Source organism: Gavialis gangeticus, unplaced genomic scaffold, assembly GCF_001723915.1.
Source record: "Gavialis gangeticus isolate Ggan-Ray unplaced genomic scaffold, GavGan_comp1, whole genome shotgun sequence".
NCBI classification, from domain to species: Eukaryota; Metazoa; Chordata; order Crocodylia; family Gavialidae; genus Gavialis; species Gavialis gangeticus.
The window spans coordinates 160,025,789-160,042,782 of NW_017728992.1; the positions used below are offsets into that span (position 1 = coordinate 160,025,789).

Sequence of the window (16,994 nt, forward strand, 5' to 3'; positions counted from 1 at the left end):
CAGGCAGGCCCTGCTGTAGTGGGAGCCCACCGGGCTTCCCCTGGGTCTTACTGCCCTTGGTTTCTGTCATTTCTAAATTTTTTAGGAGCCCCACGGGCTGGATAGAATGGCCTCGCAGGCCAGATCTGGCCCACAAACCGTATTTTGCTCACCCGTGCTATAGCACCCAGGGTAACTCTGTTGGCAAGTCTTCTGTGGGGCTCTTCCCCCTTTGGTCATCTTCAAATTCGAAGGACAAACAACAACAGTGCAATGGGTCCCCAATCCCAACTAGGGCACTTGGATGATACAGTGATAACATCTGAACCTAATTCATCCATATTACATAATTCTTAATTATATATCTCTTCCAGTGAATCCTTTGTCTTTACATGGCCTGATTACCGGGGTGGGCAAAATGGTGGAGCCAGCTGGCAGCCGGACTCCATTTCCCAGCAGCCCCTGCCTATATCACTCCAGCTGTTTTCCGTGGAGACCTCAGGAATGGTGGGGTCACGACAGCATGGGGCCACAGCCTCCATGGATACTGGCCCAAGTAGTGCTGGCAGGGCACATGGCTGGATAGGGAATTGTTCCAGGGCTGAGATTTTGTGGTGGTGACAGTAATGGCTGGAACCTGGGCCAAGTCGCGCTCTGCTACCTGCATGCCCCTGCCCAAGGTATATGGGCAGTGGATTGCAGCTTTGCCTTGGCTCCAGCCCATGCTGTCACCACTGCGCGATCCCAGCCCTGGCCCCAGCCCTGGCCCTGGAGTAGTTCCCCACTCCCCTGGAGCAGTTCCCCTGCCAGCACTGCGCGGGCCAGTCTCCATGGAGACCCTGGCTCCAGGCTTTCATGACCCTGCTGGTCCTGGGGTGTCCATGAAGATTGGCTGGAGTGATGCAGGCAAGGACTGTTGGGAAATGGAGTCTGTCATGGGCTTGATCTGGCCTTAGGGCCGGACTTTGTCTGTCTCTGGATTAGACTAACATCTTCCAAACAGGGAGCATGTATTGTTTGTAAAGCTACAGGTACACATAAGGCCATTGTAGAAACAAGAAGTATTTCTTTCAAGTGACATTGTCTCAGGCAATCAGATTAAAAGAGGGCCATTCAGTACTAATTTAAGTTAAGCTTTTCTCAGGTATGGAGTCCCTACATTTTTATCAGTTTGTTATATCTAAGTTGCATAAATGCTGTATGGTTATCTCACAACAGTCATGTAATGCGCACATTCTCACACATTATTTTAGAGTAAAATGAAACCTTAAGGCAATGTCTTTCATTGAAGTTTCTGCCAAAGTTTTTTTGATTCCATCTGCAGGATCAGCTAGACATAGGACTTAAATGAGAAAACAAATTAGCTCTATACATAACATAGGTCATTAGACTTTTAGCAGCCTCCAAACAAAAAATAACTGCTTTTTTTCACCCATCCATTCAATAAAAATCAAATGAGGGTAGAATGAGGACATTATTCAGTTACCTTTTAATAACATACATGATTTCTAAAACCAAAAAATTCTCATTTGTTGATTTCACTTATAAAAGAAACATTAACACTTGTGAATAATGCTTATTTACTATATCATACTTTTCCCCTTTTAATGCCTCAAAAGTGGAACCAAGCAGAGGGAAAAAGTTATCTTAGAAGTCGCCATTTTCACTACTTATTTTTTTGTATAGTACAGTCAGGCAAAACTGATGTGAAATGTATGCTATATATCATAAATTTATTCATGCCTATGGCCTGCAATAAATTATGCCTCTTTACAAACATATGTTGATACCATTTGTCATAATCGTGTTTCATGCACTAGAAACAGAAATAGTATCCTTTTGTTTGATTCTGTTGGGCTTTTTGTGTATTCATCCCATTAGCTGCAAAAATGAAAGATGTCTCATATACCCAAAGGATATATAAAACATGAAGTGTGAAAATGAGCCAAATACCTTTATATTTCCTAAAACCTTGCTACTGAAGGGATTCTGTTGTTTCTACTTTACCTAAAACTGCCAATTCCTATGTGTATTTCACCCCTGAAAACTAGATGTGCCTACATATCTTCCAAAATTTTCTCAGAAATTATATTCTTAAAAGACCAAAATTACATTCTTTTTAAACTCCAGCACTGTTCTCTGTAGGTTCTTTTACTGCATCTGTCATTTGTTGTGGTATCTGAATGAAATCTCATGCCCATAACTGTTCTGAAAATACATACTATATATATGTGTGTGTGTGTGTGTTTATGTGTATATATATGTGTGTATGTATGTATGTGTGTGTATATATATACACATACACATACACATACACACACACACACACATTAGGCCTGTGCAAAGAGGCTGGTACTCGCTTCAGATTTGGACGATTTGGGGGGACAGCAAATCACTGTCCTGAATCAATTCAGCCAAATCTGATTCGGAACAGGGTAGGGAGGGGAGCAAGAAGGAGAGGCGGGGGTTACTGGTAGCTGCGCCCTACTGCCCCCGTGAACACCGCTGCGGTTGCGGGCCTCTGCCCAAAGTGGTGGGGGGATGGGGGGAGTGGCCCTGGCCCCCGACCGAAGCAGTGGGGAGGGGGAGGGAGGTGGGGAACAGCCCTGGCCCTGGCCCAAAACAGGGGGGGCAGGGAGAGGGGGAATGGCCAGCCCCAGCCCTAGCACTAGCCTGAGGCAGGGGGGAAGGGACATAGGCTGTCCCTGCCCACCCCCCCTGTCATTTTTGATGGGCAGTTGGCTAGTACATACATATATATACAAATATACACACACACATTCTAATATTATAAAAGCCTAAGTCTGTCTGTCTGTCCGTAATGCTTTATTCACAATCCGACTGGCTGACGGAAACAGGATGAGGCTGACAGTTCAGCCAGATACAAAAAGGGATTGGACAAATAGTCAGTGGAAAGGGACATCAGAAGCTATTGAGCCTGGGAGTTAGGGGTATGGCTTCTGAATCAGACCTTAAATGTTAGAGGGTGCAAGTGAGAGAGGAACAGCGGAAAAAAACCCAGGCCAGACCCAGTTCACGCTCCCTTTCAGCACTGACTGTGGCACAGCGGACTGGGCTACACAGGCCTCCCTCATGGCCTGAAACAAGAAAGGCTTGAGGCTGAGCCCAGGCCCTCGCTCCGCGCAGCTGGTTGACCCGAAAGGCTGGGCTTGCTGCGCGGATGCTGCCGTCCCACCGGGGTTGCCAACTCTGAATCTATTCTGGGAGGCTTCATGACGTCACGTCTAACGCCACGAATGACTTTACATCAGGAAGGCAAATGCACATGACTATGGCATTTAAAAAACCCACTGGACAACGGTACAAATCAGGTTCAACACTGAATATTTATTTCAATGAATGCCCTGTCACTCATCTCCCGGGTGACTCTCAGCAGTCTCCTGGAGATTTCGCTGTAATTCCTAGAGACGCCGGGGCAACCCTCAGTCCCGCGCAGCCCCCAGTCAGCAAGGAAACCTACTGCCCGGCCCCTTGCAAGCTGCTTTATTTTCATCCCCAAACATGGCGAGGGATCAGGCCAGCAGTTGAGACGACCAAGAAGCCTGCGCCGGCCCACACAGACGTGGAGCGCGGAGGCGCAGGCGGAGGCCGTACGAGCCAAGCCGCACAGGAACCCGCCCGCAACCCTGCAGCCCGCGCCCCACCCCCAGCAGGAGCCTCCCCTGCCCCTGCCCTCGGCCGGTGCTTCCGCTTCGCGGTGTCACCTCCCAACCCTTCCGGCCGGGCAGCAGCTGCGAGCGGGCGCGAGGGGGACCCGTTACGGGGAGGCACCGGCCGCAGAACCCGGAACCGCCTCCCCGGCTGAGCTGCCGCTGCGCGGCTCCAGCCGCTGCCACCGGCCACGGTGAGGGGCGGACCTGTGGGGCGGGCGACGGCGGCGGCATATGACGGGCTGTGCCGGGCCGGTCCCCCGCCAACTGCCTGGCTGGGAACAGCCGGGCCCCAAGCCCCGCGGCTGCCGCCGCTTGTGGTTCCCTCTGGCCTGTGTCGCGAGGGCCGGCGCTGACCAGCTCTCCCTTTCCTCCCCCAGCGCTTGGCCGCGGCCGCGGCTCTGCCAGGATGCTGGAGTCCTACGTGACCCCCATCTTAATGAGTTACGTGAATCGCTACATTAAGAACCTGAAGCCCTCGGACCTGCAGCTGTCGCTATGGGGAGGAGACGTGGTCCTGAGCAAGCTGGAGCTGAAGCTGGACGTCCTGGAGCAGGTACGTGGTGCCCTCATCGCCCTGCGCTGCTCGCGGTAGGTGGCTGACAGTGGCAGCGTTTGTGCTGCTGACGGCTGGGCACCTGCACTGCCTTCTGTGTTTTGGCACCTTGTTTTTTTTCCCCATCTGAGCCTCTCTGAGGTTTTGGTTTCCTCTGGGCAGTGTCTGCCTGCATGGTGGGGTCTGCATCTGCCCCTGTTCGGTGAACAGGGAATCCTTCGCTTCTTGCAGATGGTTGGGCTGAGGAGACATCTTTCATCACACACCCATTGCTTTCACCTCAGGGTGCGGACAAGTGCCCGAGCTGCTTCCCCAGTTGGGGATAGAAACAAAAATAAAAATACCAAGTGTCATTGTTGTCTTGGTGATCTTAGTCCACACCCATCAGTTAGCTGGTCTATTGCTAATTTATCTTAAATATCCCTGCTGGTATCTGTTTAGGCCAAAACACCAGTCTTCTCTCAGCTGAGGTGGGGTCTCTTAGCTCAGTGGTCTCCTACCTAAGGAGATCAACTTTGGCATTTAAAAGCAACCCAAGATCTACCGTGCACTGCTGCTGCCCCACCTCCCCTTCCTACTTCTCCCCTGCCCAGCAGGTAAGTCTGTGGGGAGGGAAAGGAGGGGGGGCAGATGGAGGCAGAAGGAAAAAAATTATTTGCGGGTGCACCTACCCAGCAGGTGAGTCCCACCTAGCAGGGGCCCCACCCAGCTTACTCCTGCTCCTGCCTCTGCAGCACTGTCCCTCACTGCAGGGGCCTTGATCTGGCCCCTGCCCCTTCTGTCCCCCACGGACTGACCTGCTGGGCTGGGGCACACGTGTGCGTGCACGTAGGCACTCAAGCCTCCCACCCCAGCCTTGGATTGACTCCAAGAGGCTCTGAGATCTACCAGTGGATTGAGATCCGCTGGTTGGTGACCATTGCCTTAGCTTAATCCTGAGCAGCACACGGGTGGCTGCTGTCGAACAACCAGCTGTGCTCTTCAACCCCCCCAGGCTCTCTCTTTGGGGATAAACCTCAGCACTGACTGACTTAAATTTAATTGCTAGAAACAGCGATCTCCTAAAATGCTTCTCATTCATATTGCAAGGCATTAATTTCTAATATGATAAATTGAGTTAAGAAAGCTTCCCAGGAGATTTATCCTTCAAAGAGCATGGGGTTTTGTAATCAGAACCTTTGTTTCTTCTGCCTCTGAACTTCTTCAGGGATATAAAATGGGTGAAGTATATTGATTTCTACTCTTACCCAGGTTTTCTGGTTGGCTTGATTCTTCCTCCAAGCAGCTGATATTTAGGATAGTCTGTGTGCTCTGGAGTTTTTGGTCATGGGAGTTTTGTAGTTTTCTAAGACCTGTTTGCAGTTCATCTTATGTTAGCACATTTCAGTTTGATCAGTTTTCTGGTTGTCTCCTTTTCCTGAAAAAACTTTTTTACATGGTAGTCAAGGTGCTGTATGCCTGGTCAATCCATGTTGCCAGCCCAGACTAGGTATTTGGGATTTGGGTTTCAAAATTTGTATTGACACTTTACGGCTAATAATTTAACCAAATATTTGTTTCCAGCTAATGGAAACTGATCTACTCTGGTCAGTTTTCCACTTAAGGAGAAAACAAAGATATGTAGGTTATTAGTATTCCCTGTGGGTAGTTTGTTTTATTTATGCTACATTATGCATCAGCATTTCAATAGAAATGCCAGAAAACAGCATTGCAGATAATCTTCTTTTTCAAGAATCTCAGCTCACACTTCAATGCCAGGTTCATTGGAAGGAAGTTTGCACCACCGATGATTTCTAGTTAGGTTAAAGGAGAGAGCAAAACCTCTTGTTATTTTCCAGAGCTCCAAGGTCATACAGCACATGCATATTAAGAAAAATAAATGTAAGGCTGCCTTAAATAGTGCCATCTGGTGACATCTTCTGTGACATTACTACTTAGGCCAGGGCTGCATGTGGCCCTTGAGTTAACCTGTGGTTCCTGGGCTCCTGGTCTGGGTGCTGTTTTCCCCCCACTGCTTCAGCTGCTGCTGCAGCTAGAGTTCCAGGGTTCCCTCTCCCTCCAGCTTCTTGCCCCCACCCCTGAGGACAGGGCAGGGTCACATCCTCTGCAGGGCTGAGGGAACCCACAGCCAGACAGCTCCAGGAAACGCACAGCCCCTGTGTGGCATGTTAGCATGGTGCCAGCACCGTATAGCAGGGTGGGGACAGGGCACAAGCTTCCTGGACACGGCAGGAGGTAGGTGTGTGGTGAGACCTGTAGGGATTCTTGTGTGGTGCAGCATGTGGCCAGGGAGTCTCTCGTCCCTGGTCACTTGGAAGTTACGTAGTCCTGACTTAGGCCATGTAGATGAGGTAGCCAAGCTGTCCAAAATGAAGGGATGAGAATGAAATTCTTTGAATCCAGGGAAAACAGGATAATCTGTTGTTAGTGCAGCTTAAGAGATTTGCATTCAGTTAGTAGCTTTGCCATAAACTTGCTTTTTTAAATGAAGCAAGTTTTGTAGGCTCTCATTCTGCATGTAATATCTCACTAAGTTCAGTGCAACTGTTTATGCATGTAGAGCTACCCCCATGTATAAGTGCTTGCAGCATTTGGGGCCCTAATATCGGTGCCTGTCAGTTTTCCATTAGTAAAATAGGATCATCATAGTAAGCAGGAAGATAAAATAGTAGCCATGTTGTTACCTCTATCAATGTTTGTAAATCATCTGAGAATCTTCTGACACTTCAGTTCTTACAGAAACGAATGTTGCCTCTGGTACGTGTCAGGGGCAACCGATCATAGAAAATTAGTGTTGGAAGGCATCTCAGGAGATTATCTAGTCCAACTCCCTGCTCCAGGCAGGGCCATCGCCAACTAGATCATTCCAGCCAGGGCTTCGTTTAGGTGGGTCTTAAAAACCTCCAAGAATGGAGATTCCACAGCTTTTCTGGGTAGCCTGTTCCAGTGCTTTACTACTGTCCTTGAGAGAGTTTTTCCTAATATCCAACCTAAACTTCCCTTGTTGCAACTTGAGACCATTACTTCTCCTTGATCTGTCATAGGCTGGAAGGAGGAAGCTGCATGTTACTGATGCTGTTCCTTACAGCAGCAGCAGGTATGGAGCTCCCCATGTGCCTGAATCAGCTGGGAGTCAGCTGTGGGGAGGCCAGGGACAGCAGAGCAGTGGCATACAGGGTTGTCTTTCCAGTGTCTGCTCTGTGCCAGCGTGGCAAATGGTTGAGTGAGGGAGAGGCAGGGAGGGGAGACAGGCATGGAGCAGACACTGGAAGGAGAAACCTGTGTATCACTGCTGCTGTCCCCAGCTGATCTGGGCTTTCTGGACAGCCTCTCCTCACAGCTCCCAGGTAGAGCAGTCTGATACTAAGACAAGGCTGTTGCCCCATGTTGGGGGGGGGGGGGGGGGGTTGGAACCTTGCTTAGAATCGAATGAATATGACAATTAAAGTGTTTACAAATTAAATTTAGCAACAGGACAGGTTGTATCAAAAATCTGTGTGGATTTTTCCCCCTTTTTATGGTAACCCTTGTAGCTTTGTAGCTAAGGTTGAGTTCCAGTTTGTATTTAAATCAAAAGTGTAGCACTTATTCTTTGAGCACAGCGTGAATTTTTCTGAGAATTTTTAAGTAATCTTTAATTAAGTGGAGGTAAGATTAAATTAGATGCAGTCATTTAAGAAATTTTAGATACCAGTGTTTTCCTTATCCTGAATGATTGTAATAATGGAATTTTAAAAGACCCTCTCAAACTTTCTACCTTTTAAAAATTGATTGAGGCTGCAGGTATAGAAATTATGTTCAAATTAACACACTTTATTTTTAAATATTCTAATACAGATTATAGCAAGAATAATTTCAACAATTCTGGCATCTCTTAAGCGGGTCAGTCCATTGTAGTGTTGGAGGTAACTCAACCACTCATAACTTTGTTTCACAGCTAACTTGCATGTTATATTTTTGTTGCTTGTAATGAATCAGGAATGAGGGAGACAGGACATGCACCAAATTCTTTCAGGCAGTATTTATATTTTGCAATAGTATTTTAGAGTCTTAATCATTGACTATGACCCCATTTTGTTAGTCCCTGTACAAACTCAAGCGAGGAGGAGCAGAGCCTTTGATAAAATAATTGGTGGAATTGTCACTGCTTGTTAAAGATTCTATGGCTGCTGTGCTTCCGAGGCTTCCTGTTGTGCTGTTACTCTGTTTTCATTGTCACAAGGCAGCACTGCCCTGAGAGTGTTTTCAGAAATGCAGCAAGGCGTATTAAAGAGACAAAGATGCTGGGAAACTGGTGGTTTCCTCCCAGGTTTTGTCTTAGGCTAGGCCAGGGGTTGGCAACCCCTGGTACGTGTGCTGAGCATGGCATGTGAGGCCGTTTTCCTTGGCACGTGTTGGGGCCAGAGCTGGGGGCAGAGCGGCAGCAGCTGTTTGCAGCCTCCTGGCTGCAGCTGGCCCCAGCTCTGGGTAGCTGCTGCCAGCCGGGAGCCTGGGCTGCTCCCAGCAGGCAACTGGGAGGCTGCAAGCCCTGCTGGGAGTAGCCTGGGCTCCGTGGCTATCAGCAGCTAACCAGAGCCGGGCCAGCTACAGCCAGGAGGCTACAAACAACCGCTGCCTCCCCAACCCTGACCCTGGCCCCAACAGGTACAGTGCTGGCACCTGCTGCCTTCCCGGAGCCCGGGGCAGGGAGACAGTTGGGGCTGGGGCAGGAGAGCAGCAGCTAGTTGTAGCCTCCTGGCTGCAGCTGGCCTCAGCTTTGGGTAGCTGCTGATAGCCACGGAGCCTGGGCTGCTCCCACCAGCTGGCTGGGAGGATAGAAGCTCTGCTACAAGCAGCCTGGGCTCTGTGGCTATCAGCAGCTACCCAGAACCTGGGCCAGCTGCAAATATCTGCTACCTCTCCGCCCTGGCCCTGGCTCCAGCTGCCTCCTAGCCCTGGACCTGGCCCTGGGCTCTGGGGAGGCAGCACATACCGGCCTTGCTCCCCACTGTGCTGCCCTTGCCACCGCTTCTGCAGAACAGTGTTGGAACTCGGCTGGTAGGGCATGGCGTGGGGTGCAGAAAGCTGCCTGCCGCTCCAAGCGTCCCACTGCCCTGGCCACACTTCCCCTACAGAAGAGGACAGCAGCAAGGGGCACAACCCTGTGTGCTGCCCATGCTGCTCCCTGCACACAGAGGAAGTGTGACCCAGGCAGTGTAGAGCTTGCAGCAGTAGGCAGCTTCCCTGTATAGCCCTCTGTGCACTGCTGCTCCGGGTCGCATTTGCTTTGCTCCCGGCCCTGCTGCCTTCCCCTGGAGCGTAGCGTGTGCGACCCTGAGTGGCAATGCACAGAGGGGCTGCATAGGGAAGCTGCCTGCTGCTGCAAGCTCTGCGCTGCCTGGGTCACACTTCTCCTGCGTGCATGGGAGCAGCCTGGGCAGCACGCAAGGTTGTTCCCCTTGCTGCTGCCCCTGCCTGCAGGGGAAGTGTGGCCAGGGCAGCAGAGAGCTCGGAGCGGGCAGCAGAGAGCTCGGAGCAGGCAGCGTTTTGCACCCCCTGCTGTGCCCTGCCATTCCGGGTTCCAACGCTGCTCTACAGAAGCAGCAGTGAGGCAGCACAGTGGGGAGCATCACTGGTATTTGCTGCCTCTCTGGAGCCCAGGGCCGAGGCTGGGAGGCAGCAGATGTTTGCAGCTGGGGCTTTGGGTGGGAGGCAAGGGGCACAAGCAGGGCATCCTGCCATGTACCCCCTGCCCTCATTTTGTTTTTCTGGCATGCCCGCACTCCAGGGTAGGTATTGTGGGGTTTTTGGCACTCCAGCCAAAAAACGTGGCCGACTCCTGGGCTAGGCTCTATTATAGCAGAATAAACCAAGAGGTCACTTGCAAAGTAAGGGCTAGATTTACCTATATGTTTTGACAGCTTTATGATACTTTGCAAAGCAGCTCTAAACCCAATTTAGGTGACTAGCGTGCTGTGGCAAGTCTCCTCCTAAAGTAAAAAGACAATCTAAAGTTTTTACTCTTTATCTTTAAATTGTTAGCAGTATTGAAAACGCATTCTTATTGCATTTGTAGCTTAGTGTTGCGCTATCATTTGACTGAATAGGTTGTCACCTGCAAAAGCTTATGCCTCTGAACTGGTTAGTCTCTAAGGGCATTTATACATGTACCTTTTTGTCCCGCAATGTGCCAGAAATCCAGTGGGTCGGAGCAGACTCAATTAATCAAGTCTGTTCTGCACACGAGCTGATGCGCACCACACTGCACCGTATGCATTTGTATAAGTGACGGAAAATGGTGGCAGTGCACTTTTGAACTAAAGCACCTTCGATGTGTTTTATTTCAAAAGCACGCTGCTGCCATTTTCTCAGCGCTGATGTGCGTTTTGCTGCTTATACAACTGCATGTGTTGCAGTGCCGGGCACAACTATGTGTACAAATGCTCTAAGCTACCACCACCCTTGGGAACTATACATTTTCTTTGAAAACTGAAGAAATTCCCATTCCAAAGTGGCATTAAAATAATTAATATTGAATACTTAGTGGAATGTTAAGACAGAAATAGTACAGGAGTATTGTTATTATTCAGAAGGCAAGCATTAGAAACCAAGGCAATTCAGCATTCAGTTTGTTTTCATGTTTAAGTATGGAAATGAACAGTTAAGGCATTCATCTTAACTCTGTCTTATGGAGAAACCACCAGGTAGAAAACTATGAAAAATTCTAATGTCTTTAAAAATTAGCTTAGTATAATCTAGAATTGCAAAAATAAGATGTTCAGCATAATTGTACAAATATTGCATGGCATCACTGTGTTATATAATTTGCAGAACAGAGTTGTATGGGAGGCAGAAGAGTTTGATTTTAACATGGAATAGTGCTTATCTTCCCTGTGTCACACATTTTAAAGAATCAGATTTGAGGTCTAGGAAGACCATCTTATCTAATGTCCTGAGTAATAAAGGCCAAAGAATCTAACTCAGTCACTTCTGCATAAAGTCCATGACTTCTATAGCTTAGCTTTGACTTCAGCTCCACTTCATTAAAAAAAAAATGCTTGCTTTTATTCAAAGGGCTTTCTGTGTCTTGAAGGAAGCTTTAGATAAAAATGGGAATTTGTGTTAAATCCATATGGTAAATAATGGAAAAAAGCTATTTTAGAATGTCTTTTAAAGTAAACCCAGAATTCCCACATGTAAGGGCAAATCAAGATCTAAATAAACATTGCACTACTGATGATTGGCATAGGAATTAAATATCTGCGAGACCAGTAGATTTAGCTTACTTTTGTAACTCACTTTGCTAGTAGCTTACTATCTTCCTGTGGGAAAACCTTGCCTGGATACTGTTTTTTTTTTTTTTTTTTTTAATAAGAAAACATAGTGTTTCTCGTTCTTATGTCCATTTACATCAGCTTTTTGAAAACCATAACAAATAAAACATTTGGTTTCATTTATCATAAACAGTGAATGTAGCAACTACCTGCTACAATATAAGACCTGTTTTTTAGTTGTTTAAAGAACTTTGCCAAAGTCAGAGTTAGGCCATTCATTTTAAACTTTCCCCTGCTGGGTCTCTGTCTAAGGCTGAATTTTTTGGGAAAGTTTCAGTTAGAATGATTCATCTGCTTCCATGAGTGAGTGAAAAAATGTGAGGAAAAAATTCTGTTCTTCTTTAAACCATTCTTAAACCTTCTCTTTGAGAAACTCTAGCCCCTCCATATTTTGGAGTATGAACTTGGAATGTAGTGTGTGCATGTGTGTGGGAGTCTTGTCAGAGAAGAGTCTGTTGTTGTCTTTATTGTAAGTCAGTCAAATTTGACCAAATTAAAAGATTTTTTGAAAATTTGCAGCTCACATATGGTTCCTAAGGTTTGTTGGAATTTGGTAGCTATCTTGTCTGGAGTTTCTGCCTGCAGTGAGTGTATTTCATTGTCATAGCATCTTTGTGCCTAATGAGGATACAGAGAGGGATGAGGAAGGGTGATAAAGAGCCTAAAGGGGAAGGAGGTTAAGAGCGGTGGCTGGGAATGAGGGACAAGGGTAAGACAGGAGAGGGGATGCAGACAACTAGGGGACATGGCAGGAGCACAGATTGGGATGGAATGGCCAAAGCAGTGGATGGATAGTAATAAGAACATAGTTTCTTAGTTGGTGGGGTTGGAAGGGACCTGAGCAGATCATCAAGTCCAACCCCCTGCCATGGCAGGAAAGAATGCTGAGGTCAGACGACCCCAGCAAGATGTCTATCTACCATCCTCTTAAAGGGTAGGAGCGAGGACCACTTCTCTTGGAAGTTGGTTCCAGATCCTAGCCGCCCTGACTGTGAAGCAGTGCCTCCTGATATCCAGCCTGAATCTGCTTTCTGTCAGCTTATGACCATTGTTCCTTGTTACTCCCGGGGCAACAGGGACTCTCCCATTGCCAGCTGGTCTCTCTTGGCCAGTTTATAGATGTCCACCAGATCCCCTCTGCCTCCTCTTATAGAGGCTGAACAGGTTCAGATCCTGTAGCCTATCCTCATAGGACCTGCCCTGCTACCCCCGATCATGCGAATGGCCCTCCTTTGGACCCTCTTGATGTTGTCCACATCCCTCCTGAAGTGCAGTGCCCAGAACTGGACGCAGTACTCCAACTAGGGCCTGACCAAGGTCGCATAGAGAGGGAGGATCACCTCCTTGGACCTGCTTGTGATGCATCTGTGGATGCATAACAAGGTGTAGTTAGCCTTTCTGACTGCATCCCCACATTGGCGGCCCATGTTTATCTTTGAGTCAATAATGACTCCAAGATCCTTTTCTGCCTCTGTGCTGGCGAGAGGGGAGTTCCCCAGCCTGTAGGTATGCTGCTGGTTCTTCCTCCTCAAGAGCAGCACCTTGCACTTGTCAGTGTTGAAACCCATCCTATTCTCATCCGCCCACCCCTGTAACCTGTCCAGATCTGATTGCAGCTTGTACTTCCCCTCTAGCCTGCCCACCTCCCCCCACATCTTAGTGTCATCTGTGAATTTGAACAAGGTGCTTTTCACCCCCTCATCTAAGTCGCTAATGAAGATGTTGAACAGTCCAGGCCCGAGTACCAAGCCCTGGGGGACCCCACTGCCCATATCCCTCCAGATAGAAAATGACCCGTCCACTACTACTCTCTGGGTGCGGCCCTCCAGCCAGTTGGCAACCCATCTGACCACGTAGGGATCGACACCACAGTCGCCTAGTTTTTTAATGAGAATGGGGTGAGAGACAGTGTTAAAGACTTTTCTAAAGTCCAGAAAACTACGTCCACCGGGACGCCTGCGTCCAGGGATTTAGTGACCTGATCATAGAAGGCCATCAAGTTGGTCTGACAGGACCTGCCTCTGATGAACCCATGTTGGTTGCCCCTAAGCATATACTCCCCTGCTTGCCCTTTGCAGATGTGCTCCTGGATAATTTTCTCGAACAGTTTCCCCAGGACCAAGGTAAGACTAATAGGCCTGTAGCTTCCTGGGTCCTTCCTTGTCTCTTTTTTGAAAATGGGGACCACGTTGGCCCTCTTCCAATCCTCTGGCACCTCTCCAGAGCACCATGAGTGCTCGTAAAGCTGTGCCAGGGATCCTGCAATGACCTCTGCTAATTCCCTTAGCACTCTGGGGTGGAGATCACCAGGACCTGCTGATTTGGACATGTCCAGCCCCACCAGGAGGTCCCTGACTAGGTCCACTCCGACTGGGCCTGGCTGCGCTTCCCCTGGGACTGTCAGGGATCATGATTGGGGAGATGACCTAGTTCCTACTCAGAAAAATGGAGGCAAAGAAGTTGTTAAATAAGTTAGCTTTGACGTCTGGTGCAACCACCAGACTTCCTAGCATGTCCTGCAGAGGCCCCACGTTACCCAGAACCTTCTTTTTACCGCCTATGTATTTAAAAAAGGACTTCTTGTTGTCCTTGATCCGGGTTGCTAGTCCCAGTTCCATCTCCACCTTGGCCTTCCTATATGAGCAGAGCAGATGAAAGGTCTGGGGGTAACAGTCAGAAGAGAATGGGATGGAATGGGATGGGGAGTGATGGGATGGAAAAGTTTGTTATTATTATAGCAAACTAATGAATTTGGGATTGAAATTGAGTCCTTGGCCTCATCATGTCTTTGTTGTCTAGCAAATAGCTATAAAATGTACCAGTGAAATATGGTAGTGTTAGAGTGGTGTTGTAGTCATGTATGCATTTTCATCCTTTAGTGAAAATTCACATAGAAGCTGTTTCTGCTACCGGTTACTCCATTAGCTAAAGTGGAGAGGTCTGCAAAAGGTCCTAGCTTTGGTGATGACCCTTATGGGATCATTTTAATTCTGCAGGCTGAAACTTGTTTTTATCATTTGAATTTTAGAGAAGTTATTCTTTTTTTCTTTTCTTTTAAATGTAAAAGTTGCAAAGTCAGGCTTTCAGAAATTAGGAAATGCCTACACACAAAAGCACCAGAATAGGGCAACCTTATTTCTGGGATTATGCTATAATCTTTCATTAAACAGTTAGCTAATATTTTTTCCTCAGGAGCATTATCTCTGTTAGTGTACAGAATATGCTTTGGCTATGAATTGAAATGGCATTGTAAATTAAATGTTTGTAGGATTCCTGCCTCGGTTACAAAAAGGAAGAGTTTTTTAAGTGATATTTTTATTGGATCAATCACTCCTGTTAGGAGTGATTTTAGACAACCAGTTGGGCACCAAGTACCCTTCCTTACGTCAGTGAAAGAAGCAGGTACAGTATTTGTCTAGCTTCTTCCTGTCCCCCTGCCACTCAGCTGAGTGGGTGGCATCAAAATTTGGGACGACTGCAGCCTCCTCCCTGAGCTGCCGGAGCCTGCTCTGAGCCCAGCCCCCATTGAGAAAAGCCCCACGCAACACTGGCTCCACTTTCACCCTGCAGTTGCGGCCTGTCCCACACTGTGCAGATATGGGGGCACCCCCTCCCCCCGGGGTGTAAGCAGCAGTGGGAGCCTCCTCCACCCCATGAGCCACACCTCTGTCCTGCGCCCCCTGCCACCCTGGCTGGGCAGTGGCTGCCCCTGCCCCCTCCCCAACTACGGGGGGTGTTGATCTGCACCCCCCATGCCCCTTCCCGCTCCCCTCTCCTTCCAATGGACTTACCTGCTGATGGCAGCTGTATCAGATTGGTATCGGCCAAAATGCTTCCTTAAATACTGGCTATTGGTATTGGCCCCCAAAATCTCTGTCGGTGCACCTCTAGTAAACACCTTCTTAAATTCCTTGGGTACAGTTCTTATTTCATTGCAATGTGTTGGTGTCAGACCTCTCCTACCAGGAAGCCAGCTATTAGATTAAGGAGGGGGATCAACGTAGAGACTGTGCAGGCCTCTCGGGCCCTCTGGGGCTTTAGCAGGTTGACATGATATATCTCTGGACCTTGCCATTTCCCCACTAGGTAGATTTCGTAATTTACTTGGCCTCCTCAGGATCTCAGAAGGGCCTTGCCACTTCACCAGTAACTTATTCTTGGAGGAGGGGAGTAACAGTAAGACTAAGTCTCCTGTCTGATGCACCTGGAGCCTGGCATTCTTACTTTATTGCTGCTCTTGTGCCTGCTTGGCACCCTTCAGATTTTCCTTTGTGAAGGTCTCTACTAGGTCTAATCTTTCTTGTAACTTCAAGTTGTTCTGGACTATTTCCTGTGTTGCTGTTCCTCGGGCCTACCAGGATTCCTGTAAGAGGTCTAGAACATCCCAAGGCTGCCTCCCATATAGTAATTCAAAGGGTGAAAACCCCACTGGAGAACTGTGGGATCTCCTGAGTAGCAAACAACAAGTAGGTTGTTGTTGAGGTTCCTCTGAAACAAATTTTCACAACATCCCCTTTAGTGTTCAGTTAACTCTTTTGACCAGCCCATCTGATCTAGAGGTCCCTGACACTGCATCCTCTGGAGGGGGGTCCAGACTTCACTGAACCCTGACTCCTTTTCCTGAGCATTTCTGTTGACTGGAGAGGGCCTCCTGTCTGACCTGCTACTGCTCTTGGCATGACTTAGGTTGAGGCCCAAAGAGCTCAGGGTCCAAAAATGGAAATATCTCCCCTAGCTGTGGTTCAGTGGGATTGAGGTAAGTCTGGCTTCTATTCGCTTTTTGCAGTAGCCGTATCAGCTTGTCCAGAGCCCCAGTCTCGCACCACCACCATGGGATAGATTAAATGGCTGGCCATCACAACCCTCACATGATCTTCTTGTCCCGCAGGTGGATTATGGGGTATAGTCAGGTGTCCCCATGAATGTTTATGACATGCATATTTCCCTACTGGTATGTCAGCCTGATTCAAAAATCAGTTGTGCAAAATTCTGTCCCAACCTGAATCAATGTGCCCTACCACTAGGACTGTAAATATCGTTAAAAATATTTGTGCAACTTCCTCTAATTATATTGGTTAAACAATTAACTGATAATCTAGCAGCTTCCATGCAGCTGCTTCTGGGAGCCACTCCCAGCTCTGGAGGCCCTTTGACTAGGAGGAGGCAAGGCCAGCCAGACAACATTGCCCATGTGAAGCCCTTTGCTGGGAGGGAGGGAGCATCTGTGAACCAGCAGCTAATTGCTTAATTGATGAGTTATTAGGAGGAATCCTGGTTTTCTCTGATTTAAAAATTGAAAATTCTCTGATTTAAAAAATCAAAATCCATGATAAAAATTAAAGGCCCCCCACAAACCCCCCGAGCACTGCTGGTGCTCCTCACTCCCCTCCACAACCTCCTCAGCGCTCCTGATGCCCCTCACTACCCCACACACACACACACACACACACAGAGCAAATAGACTGTATCACCAGA

At 48.2% G+C, this 16,994-nt stretch overlaps 1 protein-coding gene across 2 annotated transcripts in view; it reads left to right on the top strand.

Annotated features, from left to right (window-relative positions):
- Window positions 1-3,749: 3,749 nt before the first annotated feature.
- VPS13B (vacuolar protein sorting 13 homolog B) overlaps window positions 3,750-16,994 on the top strand; it is a 1,046,600-nt gene continuing 1,033,355 nt past the window's right edge. For both annotated transcript variants that reach the window (XM_019527996.1, XM_019527995.1), the window contains exon 1: window positions 3,750-4,206. In XM_019527996.1, the coding sequence (XP_019383541.1) occupies window positions 4,060-4,206 (147 nt within the window). In that variant the 5' untranslated portion in view covers window positions 3,750-4,059. The remainder of the gene's footprint in view (window positions 4,207-16,994) is intronic.